Genomic DNA, 16,720 nt, shown 5'->3' on the forward strand with positions numbered 1-16,720 from the left:
CCGGGCTACACTGGGAATCAACATATTGGCTGTACCCCAAATACCGGTCCACCCTGTGGGCATGGCCACCACCATCCCTGCGGCGTTGGACATCATAAATAATTCACCTAATTTGCATGTGTTTGGGTGGTGGTGGGAGGAACCGGAGAACCCGGAGAGAACCCACGCAGACACGAGGAGAACATACAAACTCCTCACAGAAAGACCACAATTCGGATTTGTGAGGCAACAGTGCTTCTTTATTCTTTCTGCATATGTTAATGTAATCAGTGAACCGAACCCCCCCCAATGAGAAATTAACCATAAAGCTTCCATTTAGTCAAAAGCAAAGCATTCAACTCAAACGCCAAATCATCAACAATAAAACCAACTGTATCGTTATTCTTTCGGCAAAAATCGGCAAAATAAAGATTCGAGTCTCAAAGTTGTCTTCTGTCTTATTTTATTATAACGTTTATTATTTATTAATCAAAGCATCTTTGGGCACATGACGTGACAAGAACATAGTTGTTGCATGAGTGTGCAAAGATTCAATGCATGCAGGTGATAGAACAAAATGTGTGAACTGTTTTATCATGCATTATTAAACTGATATTCCTATTTGTCAGAATTCCATTAATATTTCTTTGCTGAGGAGTTTTAGGGGAAAATATGGTGATGTAAGACTGGGAAGAGGGGGTGGAAGAGAGTAAAACCAAAACAAGGAGGTTGGAAGCAGGTTTGCAGGAGGAGGGTTAAGTCTGAACTCAAACTAGAAGACAGAGAAAACACAAAGCTGTTGTATCTGCAGTTTCTGCGACACAACTTCAACCATGCTGTGGCTTCTGGCGCTGACCTGTGTGCTGTTCATGGGAGGAAACCCTGCAGCCGGACAGAGAGGTGAGAACACAGGCATCTTTGACACGTCCTGTAAAAGATGTGAAACTATTCAATGAAGCTTGATTGATTTTCATCATGGGAAAATAGGTATTTCTAAGAGAGGCATTAATAAATGGGTTCAAGTTGCCACTTACATCCTTCACAATTTGAATTAAATGGCACTGTGGGTACGCCTGTTATATTCAATGTGTTATAATATATAAATACCACAGTGGAAACACACCGAGAGTAACATTTCTGTAAATTGAATTTCTGAATTTTTGTGTGCAAAGTCGTTGTGGCCACTATTTTCCAGTCGGGACTCGATAATCAACCGCTATTAACTTATGCCACACAAGATAAAACAATTCAACCTATTGGACTTGGCAGACTGTAAAAATGTTCTAGACAGATGTAAAAAATAATAAATTCACAGTTCTTAAATATTCTTGAAATAATGCACGAGCTTTCTGTGCAAAGCATTTCCAAGTGTGCGCACTGTACTGACGCACGGTGCGGAAAAACAATTCCTCCAGCGAGGATTCTGTTGTACAAGTCACATGTATTCTTCTATTAGCAGTAAAGGTGATCTGTTTCCAGCATTTAGTCTCTCCGCTGTGGAATCCATTCAGTAAACAGACGTGCTGCTAATGGGAACACCACATCTGCTTCTCGCTCAAGAGATTTTAACCTTCTTATGGCTCCTCCGGGGGGGGGGGGGGGATGATGGGGCCTTTGGCTCATTCCGTACAAGCAGCATGTCCCTTCAGGATCTCATCACAACAGAAAACATCTTGGAGAACACAATCTTTCAGTGCAAATGGAGGGGAAATTTAAAGCAGCCAGTTAGAGCTTGAGAGCACATTTCGGCTCTCCGTTTAGCTCAAACGTCTCGGTTAACCCTCCCCGGGCTCGTTGTGTCATTTTTAGCCACAGCAGGGAGACACTGTCAGCAAAATGTCTTAAATCTCTCTGGTCGGCACAGACGCAGAGACTTGATGGCAAACAAGGGGGGGGGGATTGAGCGGCCGAGGAGTCGAATATGTCCCTTCCTGACATCGATGTTATGTTCACATCTGGTTTCTGCCATCCTGAGAAGGACAAAAAGTGTATTTTCATGTTTCCCTTCCACAGCATTATATATGGATGAATAACAGTGTTTGTCATTCAGACACCGACGTTACTCACGGCATTCACCTCCATTAAATGAATGCATGTGCTGAATTTGGGTCGGCAGCTGCACTCGTTCTTTATTAACTCTGAGAGTTTATTGATTCTTTTAAATATTACGCAGCCCCATGTCAAAGAGAGAACGTTTTCCTTCTCTGCATTGTTCAGCGATTGGTATTGGACCGATGTTTTGAAATGGATGTTCTGAATGGAAAACCAAAACTTATTTTAGCAGAGTAGAAAAACAGAAACGGCCACAAAGTAAAAAAAAAAAAAAAAAAGCGTATTCCAGAAAATCTATTTTGCAGCTGCAACGAAAGCATCTCTGACTACAAGCAAGCTCGTGGCACCAGAGATGCAAGAAAACTATTGTCTTTGAAGGCATCATAATTCCTTTCTCTACACAAACAAATGTGATTTTAAGGGGCTGAACACAGTTGAAAACCCATGAAACTTGGCAAGCACATCAGAAGTAGCCCCCCCCCCCCCATCAAAGAGGCCATCCCATGATAACACTGAAAAGTAGAAGACATATTAAGAAAATGGAGATGGACAAATCCTTATTGGTGCTATGCCCTAAACAGAACTGGAAATATGCTGTTGTTAATAACATTCTTGATACTTTTTTCCATTTCCAGAGTATTATCCAGAGCTACTTCAATCTTGTTTAATAGATCTAACAATGCAATGGTAAAAATGTTTTGAATGATTATATCCACGTGTAAATGTTTTATCTCCCTCTATACCTCAATGCTAATATGCATTTCATTGTTCTTCTGTGCTCAAACATTTCCCCCCGGTCCTTGTAGCCCGACAAAAGCCAGTCTGTACGGCACCATCTTCTTCACCCTTCAGGAGGCACGCTGGCTGCCAGTGTCCAAGGGCACCCTCATCCTCATCGTCACCCTCTTCATGGCTACCACGAAGGTGAGATCAGATTAGACTGTGTTGCAATTCACCAACGGGAGTTGGAGGAGGCTACGTGATTGCAAAAAAAGGTGTTAGATAAAGATAACAGAAGATCCTTTAAAAAGTCATTGTTTGAGGCTAGATTTTCTCAGTAGCATCCCTCAATAAATCAGCATTTTACAATAAATCCAGGGTAGGACCGGCTCTCACAGCACTGATGGTCATTAGGTGCATTTGGAAAATCATGTTGATTTCCCCTGACTGACACCGTCTTCCTTCAGGTGGTCATGACCGCCCGACATTCTCACGGCTCCCCCTTTGCTCTCATCGAGTCCTGGGTTTGCCACCTACTGTTTGGTTCCCCCCTGGGCGGATGTGAGGAGGACCACCACCACCATCATCATCCTCCCACTAGTTCCCCATCTTCATCCCTCAAAACCAAGGAAGAGCTGAGCGAGGGTGCTCGCAAGAGGAAAGTCAAGAAAGCGGAGTAGGCTCCAGTGAAACTGCATTTGACTGGCCTTCATCATGGTTTCCACATGATGGGTGATACCATTCTGTTCCGGGGAAGGGAGCAGTTTGATGTTTAACCAAGCGAGACCCTTTCTGTTGGAGCAAAATGGGGTTTCCGAATTTTATGCAGGATTCTGTAAATACCACAGAAAATGTTTCACACCTCAACCCGACCTGGACATCGTAAACCTCGTTATTTATATATTTGTGAAAATCTGCATCTGTAAGGTGATCCATGTTTTGGGCTGCTGTTCCAAATCAGTATTTTCTATTGAGGCCAAGAAAAGCAATAAGTTCAGAAAGAAATAGAAGGTACATACATACATATCTGACTGTCAGAAAATCAGAAATTCAAATGTGAATAAAGCACTACATGAAAGAGCATTGCTGCTTTTTACATTGAAATGAGGACAACTTTGTGTCTTTAAATAAAGTGGTGGTTTTTAATTTATGTTTTGTGTTGGCAGCTATTCCTAATCTGTGTAGAGTTCATCTCAGTATCAATCTGTTCCCAAGTGAAGATAAATCACTGCTTATAAACTTTACCAATAATAAAAAAATCGCTACCCATTCAGAGATGAAAAAAAACAAAAACGCCAGAGGTCAGACGCGCGAAAGCATCTCAGCCCCCACCTTGTCTTATCATGGACCTGCGTCAACAAAAAACAACGACCAAAGTGGGCAAGATAAAGAACATTCCCCGAGTCAATAAAGAACATTCCCCGAGTCAATGGTGCGTTTTCATGGACAAAATGTATTTAATCCGATATTGCTCCGATTAGGACTTGTGTGTTCATGCATCACACTGTAGGGAATTTCCGTATTTAGATGGGATTCCACAACGGGTTTACATGCCGACAGAACAACAGGGACGCGCCACGTTTAGTTTGTTATTGTAGTGACTGATTTCAATTGAACGCATCACAACAGTGACATCACACAACACAGATAAACATGGGCTTAGATTGGCTGGAGCAAAGTTTCGTTTTTAGGGGACAGAATGACGTGAGGACGAAGCAGGAAGCGTCTTCATTCCAACGAAGCGCGGGCACGAGAGCTGTGTTGGAATCTCAGCGCTGATATCTGAACTAACTTGTACTGATCTGTTAATTATATAAATGTCTTAATCTTAACCCACATTCTTCTCATTGAATACGCACCCACTACGGAGAACAAGAACCGGAAGAGGGTTTGGTAAAACCCTACAACACTTTCGATCAGAATAAATTATTTTGACATGCTGGAAATAGTAGAAGAAGAAGCCGTAGTGACTTCCGTTGTAAACAAAACATTGCTCCGAGTGTTTCTGCTTTAAACGTCAGCGTTATTTCACGCGTTTCCCCGTTTGCGCTGTTAGTTTCCTCCTTTAATATCTCCGGCAACATGTTTGTCTCAGATATTGACCAGTTCTGTCTTTCGCTCGCTCTGCTTCAACTGTGCGCCCTGATCGGATCATTAATTGGTATAAACCACCCCTCTCGTTCGGAATAGAATCTTGATCGGATTGAGGTTGATTGGGTCAGACTAATCCGATTTGGGTGTGTACATGAAGCATTTTTATTTCCATCAAGTTTTTAATCTGATTAAATTTGTCCATGTAAACGCACATACTGTCGCCGTCCACCTTCCTCCACGTCTGCCCTTCCTCCGTCGACCTTTGTCTTCGTCCACCTTCCTCCGTCCGCAGTTGCTCCGCCTGGTTAAAAAAAGATCTGAGTCTCAGAGTTGTCTTTTGTCTTATTTTATTATAAAGTCAGTTATTAATCAAAGCAGCTTTGGGCATAGTGGTTGCATGAGTGTGCAAAGATTCAATGTATTCAGGTGTACACATCACACAATCCTGTTACCAGCACAACATGTAATTGGCAATTATTTCATTAGATATGGCCAATCAAGAAACGATAGAACAAAATGTGAGAACTGTTTTACCATGTCTTATTAAACTGATATTCCTATTTGTCAGAGAGGGGGGGGGGGGGGGGGGTGGAAGAGAGTATAAAGACCAAAGCAAGGAGGTTGGTTTGCAGGAAGAGGGTTAAGTTTGAACTCAAACTTGAAGACAGAGAAAATACAAAGCTGTTGTATCTGCAGTTTCTGCGAAACGACTTCAACCATGCTGTGGTTTCTTGCGCTGACCTGTGTGCTGTTCATGGGAGGAAACCCTGCAGCCGGACATGGAGGTAAGGACACAGGCATCTTTGACACGTCCTGTAAAAGATGTGAAACTATTATTACCTTATTGGTGCCATGCCCTAAACAGAACTGGAAAAATGCTGCTGTTAATAACATTTTTGATACTTTTTTCCATTTAATTGAAGTTGTAACTCTCCCCAGAGTATTATCCAGAGCTACTTCAATCTTATTCACTAGATCTAACAATGCAATGGTAAAAACCTTATCAAAGATTTCTGCATAATTTGAAAGGTGTGGTCGTGGTGGTGCCGTGAACTCAATATCCGTTAAACAGAGAGTTGTTTTTCTTTATGTGGCATCACGGCCCTTCCCTCACATCCACATCCACAGCAAATGACAAACATTTATTTGTTTCTTTACAGGTGGAGCATTTCTCAATCAGATTAACATGATAAATCTCGCACTGGCCGAGATTAAAGACCTCATGAAGCAACAGGTTAAAACTCATTAAACATGTAGTATACAACTCGTATCTCTTCATACTGCTGATGAGCACCAAATGCTGTAATTCAGTGTGATTACCGATTATATTTTTCAGATAAAGGAGATTATATGCCTGAAGGACATTTTGAAGGACTGTGACGCCTGTAGTGAGTTGACTACCTGAACAGGAATGCTGATGGTTCCTATACATTCGTGATTGTTTCTGCAACAACATTTTACTATATCCTCACTTCTCCCTTCAGATAATCACCATCATCACCATCCTCACCATCACTACTGTGTGCCGAACCCTTGCTATAAAGGCGTGCCGTGCACGGAGAAGCCGCACGGTTTCCAGTGTGGGCCATGTCCAGTAGGCATGACAGGCGACGGTATCGTCTGCACTGATATGGATGAGGTATGCAGAAATATTATGAGCTCACATAGTTACAACCTTAGATCTGCTCAACTTGAACAAGTGCTTAAATCAGCCTGAATAAGTCACTACCTGTGTAGGTGGACAATGTCTATCAACACGACACTCACGGGTTTTAAAAAAGAAAGCATTTTGTTTGCCTCTGTAGATTTTGTCATATGAAAATAACATATGTTGTTGTTTCTTGACTTTAAATGCTGAGTCTGGACGTTTTTCAGGGTCAGTCAGTCAGTCAGGACTCGCATCAGCCAATCCAGAACTTTCTTTCTGATTTCCAAATACTGGGCACACACGAGCCAATCAGAATCAGTAACACTGAGTAATGATTTAGATACTTTCTTGTAATTTGGGTGGTGTCGGTGATCTATCATAGAACTGTAGTGATTCACCAACTGGGCAATCATCCCAGTAAACTAGTGGAACAGCACCAGTTTGTCGTTTTGATGCAACTTGAGTTTCTGAGATTTTGTTGTCAACAGTGTACTGTGAAGCCTTGCTTTACGGGTGTGAACTGCATCAATACCTCCCCGGGTTTCTGCTGTGATCCCTGCCCTCCTGGATATACTGGGTCCCCAGTCAAGGGTGTCGGCATCGCCTACGCCCTCTCCCACAAACAGGTCAAAATCACGAATGACACACCAAGCAGCACCTCTTTAATCCTCCAAACACCATCGATTTCTTTCTGCCACACTTCAATTTTTTGTGTGCATATTCCAGTCACACTAAATGACGCTATTGTGTGCCTCCGTTCCATATGAAGGTGTGCACAGACATCAATGAGTGTCATGTCAGCAACAACGGAGGCTGTGTGCCGAATTCCATCTGCATTAACACTCATGTGAGTAGAAGAATTATCCCAGATAAATAAATGATTGTAAATAGAGAGCTGATGCACATGTAAAAAATAAATGACTTCAGCAGATGTTGGGTTATCCAGGATCATATTACCGGTACATTTCATGTTCTTCACGTATTATCTGAGGCCTTTCAGGTACTTGGTTCTTGTAAACAGAAGAATTCTCATTAACCTTCAGAGAAGGTTAATGAGCTTTCAGGAAAAAGGTGATATTAAATGATCTAAACTGCAATTTAAAGCAAATATGAAAATAATTTGTGCAGTTGAAGAAAACCAGGTTTTATCATTAGTTGCTCTGATCTGAGTTGAAGTCTATTGTGGCAAATGTAAATAAATAAACTTGCTGGAGAGATGTGTCTGTATTATTGATTGTCACTGACCCTAATCCTAATCCTAACCCTAACCCAAGATGCTTGATGTTGTCTTTCTAATGATAAAGCAACAATACATGGATCTGTTTTGTGTCACCAGGGCTCATTCAACTGTGGCCCTTGTAAGCCGGGCTACACTGGGAATCAACATATTGGCTGTACCCCGAATACCGGTCCACCCTGTGGGCCTGGCCACCACCATCCCTGCGGCGTTGGACCTCATAAATAATTCACCTAATTTGCATGTGTTTGGGTGGTGGTGGGAGGAAGCCGGAGAACCCGGAGAGAACCCACGCAGACACGAGGAGAACATACAAACTCCTCACAGAAAGACCACAATTCGGATTTGTGAGGCAACACTGCTTCTTTATTCTTTCTGCATATGTTAATGTAATCAGTGAACCGAACCCCCCCCCAATGAGAAATTAACCATAAAGCTTCCATTTAGTCAAAAGCAAAGCATTCAACTCAAACGCCAAATCATCAACAATAAAACCAACTGTATCGTTATTCTTTCGGCAAAAATCGGCAAAATAAAGATTCGAGTCTCAAAGTTGTCTTCTGTCTTATTTTATTATAACGTTTATTATTTATTAATCAAAGCATCTTTGGGCACATGACGTGACAAGAACATAGTTGTTGCATGAGTGTGCAAAGATTCAATGCATGCAGGTGATAGAACAAAATGTGTGAACTGTTTTATCATGCATTATTAAACTGATATTCCTATTTGTCAGAATTCCATTAATATTTCTTTGCTGAGGAGTTTTAGGGGAAAATATGGTGATGTAAGACTGGGAAGAGGGGGTGGAAGAGAGTAAAACCAAAACAAGGAGGTTGGAAGCAGGTTTGCAGGAGGAGGGTTAAGTCTGAACTCAAACTAGAAGACAGAGAAAACACAAAGCTGTTGTATCTGCAGTTTCTGCGACACAACTTCAACCATGCTGTGGCTTCTGCCGCTGACCTGTGTGCTGTTCATGGGAGGAAACCCTGCAGCCGGACAGAGAGGTGAGAACACAGGCATCTTTGACACGTCCTGTAAAAGATGTGAAACTATTCAATGAAGCTTGATTGATTTTCATCATGGGAAAATAGGTATTTCTAAGAGAGGCATTAATAAATGGGTTCAAGTTGCCACTTACATCCTTCACAATTTGAATTAAATGGCACTGTGGGTACGCCTGTTATATTCAATGTGTTATAATATATAAATACCACAGTGGAAACACACCGAGAGTAACATTTCTGTAAATTGAATTTCTGAATTTTTGTGTGCAAAGTTGTTGTGGCCACTATTTTCCAGTCGGGACTCGATAATCAACCGCTATTAACTTATGCCACACAAGATAAAACAATTCAACCTATTGGACTTGGCAGACTGTAAAAATGTTCTAGACAGATGAAAAAAATAATAAATTCACAGTTTTTAAATATTCTTGAAATAATGCACGAGCTTTCTGTGCAAAGCATTTCCAAGTGTGCGCACGGTGCGGAAAAACAATCCCAGCGAGGATTCTGTTGTAGAAGTCACATGTATTCTTCTATTAGCAGTAAAGGTGATCTGTTTCCAGCATTTAGTCTCTCCGCTGTGGAATCCATTCAGTAAACAGACGTGCTGCTAATGGGAACACCACATCTGCTTCTCGCTCAAGAGATTTTAACCTTCTTGTGGCTCCTCCGGGGGGGGGGGGGGGGGGGGTGATGGGGCCTTTGGCTCATTCCGTACAAGCAGCATGTCCCTTCAGGATCTCATCACAACAGAAAAGATCTTGGAGAACACAATCTTTCAGTGCAAATGGAGGGGAAATTTAAAGCAGCCAGTTAAAGCTTGAGAGCACATTTCGGCTCTCCGTTTAGCTCAAACGTCTCGGTTAACCCTCCCCGGGCTCGTTGTGTCATTGTGTCAAAAAGTGTCTTTTCATGTTTCCCTTCCACAGCATTATATATGGATGAATAACAGTGTTTGTCATTCAGACACCGACGTTACTCACGGCATTCACCTCCATTAAATGAATGCATGTGCTGAATTTGGGTCGGCAGCTGCACTCGTTCTTTATTAACTCTGAGAGTTTATTGATTCTTTTAAATATTACGCAGCCCCATGTCAAAGAGAGAACGTTTTCCTTCTCTGCATTGTTCAGCGATTGGTATTGGACCGATGTTTTGAAATGGATGTTCTGAATGGAAAACCAAAACTTATTTTAGCAGAGTAGAAAAACAGAAACGGCCACAAAGTAAAAAAAAAAAAAAAAAAAAAAGAAGCGTATTCCAGAAAATCTGTTTTGCAGCTGCAACGAAAGCATCTCTGACTTCAGTGAATGCTCGGGTAGTGGATTAAAGTCAGGCCTGCGGTGGCTGAGGTAGCTCAAGCAAAGCATTTGACACTCGATAAGCAGTGGATCACGTAACCAAGCGTCAGGGGCCAGCAAGCTCGTGGCACCAGACTTGCAAGAAACCTATTGTCTTTGAAGGCATCATAATTCCTTTCTCCACACAAACAAATGTGATTTTAGGGGGCTGAACACAGTTGAAAACCCATGAAACTTGGCAAGCACATCAGAAGTAGCACCCCCCCCCCATCAAAGAGGCCACCCCAGGATAACATGCGACTGAGAATTCTGAAAAGTAGAAGACAATGGAGATGGAAAAAACCTTCTTGGTTCCATGCCCTAAACAGAACTGGAAATATGCTGTTGTTAATATCATTTTTGATACTTTTTTCCATTTCATTGAAGTTGTAACTCTTCCCAGAGTATTATCCAGAGCTACTTCAATCTTGTTTAGTAGATCTAACAATGCAATGGTAAAAACTTTATCAATAACGTATGCATAATTTGAAAGGTGTGATCGTGGCGGTGCCGTGAACTCGATATCTATTAAACAGAGAGTTGTTTTTCTTTATGTTGCATCGCGGCCATTCCCTCACATCCACATCCACAAAGAATGACAAACATTTCTTTGTTTCTTTTCAGATGGAGAAATTATCAGTCAGATTAAAATGACAAATCTAGCACTTGCCGAGATTAAAGAGCTCCTGAAGCAACAGGTTAAAAACCCATTAAACATGTAGTATACAACTCATATCCCTTCACACTTCGGATGAGCACCAATTACCGATTGTATTTTCCAGATAAAGGAGGTTGTATTCCTGAAGAACACTGTGATGGAATGTGAAGCCTGTGGTGAGTTGACTACCTGAACAGAAATGCTGACGGGTCATCTACATTCGTGATTGTTTCTGCAACGTTATATTATATCCTCACATCTCTCCGCAGGGATGGGAGGAATTCAGCCTCGTCCCTCCTGTGTGCCGAACCCTTGCCATCCAGGGGTGAGATGCATGGAGACGTCGCACGGTTTCCAGTGTGGGCCATGTCCAGAAGGCATGGAAGGCAACGGTAGCTTCTGCACTGATGTGGATGAGGTACGCAGAAATATTATGAAGCATTACCAATACAATTACAATCACGTTTACCAGTTTGCATGTTGATGCATCTTGGGTTTCTGAGACAGTGTACTGTGAAGCCTTGCCTTATGGGTGTGCGATGCATCAATACCTCCCCGGGTTTCCGCTGTGGTTCATGTCCTGCTGGATATACTGGGCCCCAAGTCCAGGGTGTCGGCCTCGCCTTCGCCATCGCCCACAAACAGGTCAAAATCACGAATGACACACCAAGCAGCACCTCTTTAATTCTCCAAACATCATCAATTTCTCTCTGCCTCACTTAGATTTTTTTTTGTGCATATTCCAGTCACACTAAATGATGCTATTGTGTGCCTCCGTTCCATATGAAGGTGTGCACAGACATCAATGAGTGTCATGCCAGCAACAACGGAGGATGTGTGCCGAATTCCATCTGCATTAACACTCCTGTGAGTAAAAATATTGTTCCAGATAAATAAATGATTGTAAATAGAGAGTTGATGCACATGTAAAAAAACAAGAGACAATCAGAGATTGCAGACCCTCGCCTCCAATAGACTATTTGAATAATCCTAACACTAACTATAACCCAAGATGCTTGATGTAGTCTTTCTAATGATAAAGCAACAATACATGGATCCGTTTCGTGTCACCAGGGCTCATTCAGGTGCGGCCCTTGTAAGGGGGGCTACGCTGGGGATCAACGGCGTGGCTGTAAGCCGGAGAGAGCCTGTGGGGACGGCCAACCCAACCCCTGCCATGGCAGTGCTGAATGTGTTGTCCACCGAGAAGGTCAAATCGAGTGTCAGGTGAAAAGATGAACGTTCTACTTCTGAAAACAGTCTGTGCAGGCCATAAAACACCATCTTTGCTCACAGTGTGGAGTTGGATGGGCTGGCAACGGCTATCTCTGCGGAGCTGATGTTGACATCGATGGCTTCCCCGATGAGAAACTAGACTGCCCAGAGAAGAACTGCTACAAGGCGAGCCACATAATGACTTAGTCATCTCCAAAGGATGTAATATTCATGCGTTTTATGTAGGAATAGGGAAGTATAATCCATACAGTCTGTCAGAAATAATACCTTTGTAGAATGTTTATAGGCAACTTTTGTTGCCACATGGTTAGAGAAATAATTTCATAGTGAGCATGCAAATTTTCAGGATAATTGTCTAACGGTGCCCAACTCTGGTCAAGAAGATGTTGACGGTGATGGAATTGGGGACGCCTGTGATGAGGACGCAGATGGGGATGGGATCCTTAATGTACAGGTTTGTATGTAAAAGGAAACCAAAACCATAAAATGAATGGACATCCTGTGTGGCTACATTTAGTCCAAGGCCTCTGCATCCGCACTGGCTGAAATCACTTCTTTGCAGGATAATTGTGTGTTGGTACCAAATGTCGACCAGAGGAACATTGATGAGGATGACTTTGGTGATGCCTGCGACAACTGCCTCGCTGTCAAAAACAATGGCCAAAAAGACACAGATGTGGACCAATTTGGTGATGAGTGCGATGAAGACATTGACGGAGATGGTTTGTGTTCAGCTTGATTTTTTTTACAGTTGTTTCAGTGCGGGTTTACAATTTCATTACGTTTCTAGGTTTTGAGGTTTATGCAGCAGATCGCCTCGATTTAAAATGTTGATTTATTGAACCAATATTTGTAAGTCTTTGCACCAAAGGCCACAAAGAAACAACTGGAGTTTCAAGTGCCTGAACATCCACTGAAGCACACTTTAATTTCAGGAATCCCAAACCACCTGGATAACTGCAGAAGGGTTCCCAATGCTGATCAGAAAGATCGGGACAAAGACAAAGTGGGAGATGCCTGCGACAGTTGTCCTTATGTTCCAAACCCTGATCAGGTAAACAAACAAAAACAAAAAAGAGCCCAACGTATCTGCAGTAAATGCTTTAAAAAACATTTAAAGATTGACAACGTGTCACAAAGACACTCTTCAGTTTGATGGTAACATCATTTCACTCCATCTTTTTCAGATGGACATGGACAATGACTTAATTGGAGACCCCTGTGACACCAACAAGGATAGGTATTGTGCAGCCACATCACGCACACACACACACTAATATACCTATCTGTGTTACTAGTACCAGTAAAAGTCTCTCTTGCCCAGTGATGGCGACGGCCACCAAGACTCGCGTGACAACTGTCCAGCCGTCATCAACAGCTCCCAGCTTGACACCGATAAGGACGGCAAAGGAGACGAGTGTGATGATGACGATGATAACGACGGCATCCCAGACCTGCTGCCACCTGGTCCTGATAATTGTCGTCTGATTCCCAACCCTCTGCAAGAGGATTCTAATGGTGAGTAAATGGCCCTTCCGACAGTCGTGAAGTAAATGTGCCATTTTCATTTTCGTTGATCTTGTCCTGAGGCAGCGTATGATTCTCCTCAGGCGATGGCGTGGGTAATGTCTGCGAGAAGGATTTTGACAATGACACCGTCATCGACACCATTGACGTTTGTCCAGAAAACGCCGAGGTCACCCTCACCGACTTCAGGGAGTATCAAACCGTTGTTTTAGATCCCGAGGGAGACGCACAGATTGACCCAAACTGGGTGGTGCTGAACCAGGTTACATTGCATTTCGTCTTTTTGAAACAAAATACAAAAACATGTTTTTAGAATCAATTTCTCTTCAATCAACTCTCCTTTGAGCAGGGAAGAGAGATCGTCCAGACAATGAACAGCGATCCTGGACTGGCTGTTGGTAAGAGGATTAACATTTGCTTTTTAAAGTAAAACCGTAGTTCAGATCAGCCTGATAGCAAAATGGTACAAAATTCAAGACGTTCATAAAGTCACTCTTGTTTAAGCGAATGACACCTGCATCCCAATCCAGGTTACACGGCTTTCAGCGGTGTGGATTTTGAAGGGACGTTTCACGTCAACACGGTGACAGATGACGACTATGCAGGATTTATCTTTGGGTACCAGGACAGTTCCAGTTTCTATGTGGTGATGTGGAAGCAGGTGGAACAGATCTACTGGCAGGGGAACCCATTCAGGGCTGTGGCAGAACCAGGCATCCAACTGAAGGTGATCCACCCTTTTCTACATCTGTCTAGCCCTAGATGAAGCAAAAAACGAATACTAACTGAGAGACAGCCCAACACTGTATGGTTGCTCCACGGCAAGAAGGTTCTAGATTCAAATCCAGACCTTTTCTGTGTAGAGCGCTAACAATATTCTGTCCTCCCTGAAGCATCACTAGTTTTAAAGATAAACACACAAGGCATATTCATTGATCTCCTGGAATCAATGGAAGTCAAACGGTGGTTTGTCCAGAGATTTAAGAAGCTTGTTACTCTCGTGTTTTCCACAAGGCCGTAAAGTCGACCACGGGTCCAGGGGAAAACTTGAGGAATGCACTGTGGCACACTGGTGACACTAACGACCAGGTCAAACTCCTGTGGAAAGATGCTCGCAATGTCGGCTGGAAGGACAAGACTTCTTATCGGTGGTTCCTCCAACACCGTCCTGCTGATGGTTACATCAGGTAGGGCGTTGGAGGCCAATCGTAATTGGTCCATGTCACATTCTGCCAAGAGATGAATGCTCATGGAAGAAGCTGTTATGAGCATTGACCCTGCAAACTCATTGATTGAATCCTTGCCATGTTGTCTCTCTGTTGGGGCCGCAGAGTTCGTTTCTACGAGGGACCTCTGGTTGTGGCGGACACGGGCGTCATCATCGACGCCACGATGAGAGGAGGGCGACTAGGAGTGTTTTGCTTCTCACAGGAGAATATCATCTGGGCCAATTTACGTTATCGCTGCAATGGCGAGTCAACTTTCCAATTCTGTGGCTTTCGCCGTCTTTTTACGTATTTATACAACCTTGTTATCAGTCTGTTCCAAATACACTTAAAAACTCACCACTTAATTTACAAATTTTCTAGGATATTTTGTTAAATATGAAATTGAATATCCTTATGTTGTCCATTATCAACTTTTATTATCTCAATGCAGCATGCACTGCTGTCAAGAATGCCGACCAGTGATCCCTGTGGTTTCTCTCTTCAGACACTCTTCCCGAGGACTTCGACACCTACAGAAACCAACAGGTCCGGCTGGTGGCCTAAGGACAAGTGAGACTGGGGAGTTTCGAGAACACTCTTCAAAGTACAACTATGATCGGAGCTATGATGCATATGATCAGAAGAATAAGAAGGACTTCATATAATCAGATGTAACAGAACTACATATCCAAATACTACATCAATTATTCATTTTACTGTTAATGTCAAATCATTTTGCTATGAAATATTATATTTTTAGATTTCAATCTATATTTCTGAAAGGTATATTTTTATGTTGCAAAAATGTGTCCGCAATGAATAAATGTGGATTTTGATCACTTCTATGTCATATAAAATTACAATGGCTATTCTAATGTTAATCAACAATTATAAAAGAATAAACCAATATTTTTAAATCGCAAACCTCATCATATGTAGTGTTTAGAATTACTGTAAAGAGGACTGAATAATTTTCAAGTAAAGCAACTTTGCATATCTTCGTATTAAATGTGCTGTTCGTTAAAACAAAAGCTACTCTACAAACATTAGATTCGAAGTAACAGAAAAGACTTGCTTTTTTTCTTTTTTAACTCAACAGCTTTTAGTGGAAATCAACACTCTGAACATTGAACAAGCATGCGCATATCCAAAATAATCTTTTAAATTTTGCATTTGGAAATACAGGTTACAAAATATAAACGATAGCAAAGACAATATACAACAGGATCAAAACATCATGCATGCCCACAGCAACACGCTGGGACCTTTGTAAAATGACATCGGACAGTTTTTCCAGACAGCATACTCTGCAAATCAAGACTAGGGTACGGAGAAAAATCTGTCTTCCACATTCAATTTAATTGACATTTTTCTTTCATATTATAAACAGATGATCACATAAGGAGACTAACATGGCAACAAATAAATAGCTACAGATCTTTTACTACGACTTACAAGACAACAGTGATATAATGCTATTCTCAGTATAACTCAAACTGTTTTTCTAGCGAGAGCTGTAAAGTCATTTTAAAAACCCAGTATCATTAAAGGGAGATTTTATTCAGACCGAAAAGACTCAGAACAAGTACCGGTAGTGAAGGCAAAGCAGCAACTTGCTCCTTTCAGCCTTGGACTTTTAAACAAAGGACTTCTGCTTCAATGCCTTCGGTGCAACACAAACATCCAGCGTAACGACCGATACTACAAAGGATACTACCCACAAATGAGTCAGAACTACTTTGCAATATGTAGAAAATATATTGAGGCGATTTATTCGTCTTATGTTAAGAAAATGGAGTTTGCCTTAAATGTTTCATTAAGCCTCAGACGACTAACTTTTTCCATCAACAAAGGATTGAACAAATATGTGCAACCTCAACTCTGCCATCCCAAGTTGACTTATTATCCCCCCCCCCCAGATGTTTCACTAACTAGCATTAATTAAAAGGTGTAAATAACTTGTTAAATCCTTGTCAGTGTTTGTATCGCTAATTTTGTTAGCAAATCAGCGATA

The 16,720-nt window shown here is 42.0% G+C and overlaps 1 protein-coding gene across 1 annotated transcript; it reads left to right on the top strand.

Moving 5' to 3' along the window:
• Positions 1 to 812: 812 nt before the first annotated feature.
• Positions 813 to 15,538, top strand: comp (cartilage oligomeric matrix protein). The gene is made up of 19 exons (XM_068743268.1): positions 813 to 879; positions 10,702 to 10,775; positions 10,860 to 10,911; positions 11,005 to 11,153; positions 11,243 to 11,380; positions 11,525 to 11,602; positions 11,810 to 11,962; positions 12,032 to 12,136; positions 12,318 to 12,425; positions 12,534 to 12,693; positions 12,907 to 13,025; positions 13,159 to 13,211; positions 13,296 to 13,489; positions 13,582 to 13,760; positions 13,848 to 13,896; positions 14,029 to 14,225; positions 14,513 to 14,685; positions 14,830 to 14,969; positions 15,212 to 15,538. The coding sequence occupies exons 1-19, from the start codon at positions 813 to 815 to the stop codon at positions 15,268 to 15,270; spliced, it is 2,247 nt and encodes a 748-aa protein (XP_068599369.1). The 3' UTR covers positions 15,271 to 15,538.
• The last annotated feature ends 1,182 nt before the right edge of the window (positions 15,539 to 16,720 follow it).

The sequence above is a fragment of the Brachionichthys hirsutus genome, chromosome 9 (genome assembly GCF_040956055.1).
Source record: "Brachionichthys hirsutus isolate HB-005 chromosome 9, CSIRO-AGI_Bhir_v1, whole genome shotgun sequence".
NCBI classification, from domain to species: domain Eukaryota; kingdom Metazoa; phylum Chordata; class Actinopteri; order Lophiiformes; family Brachionichthyidae; genus Brachionichthys; species Brachionichthys hirsutus.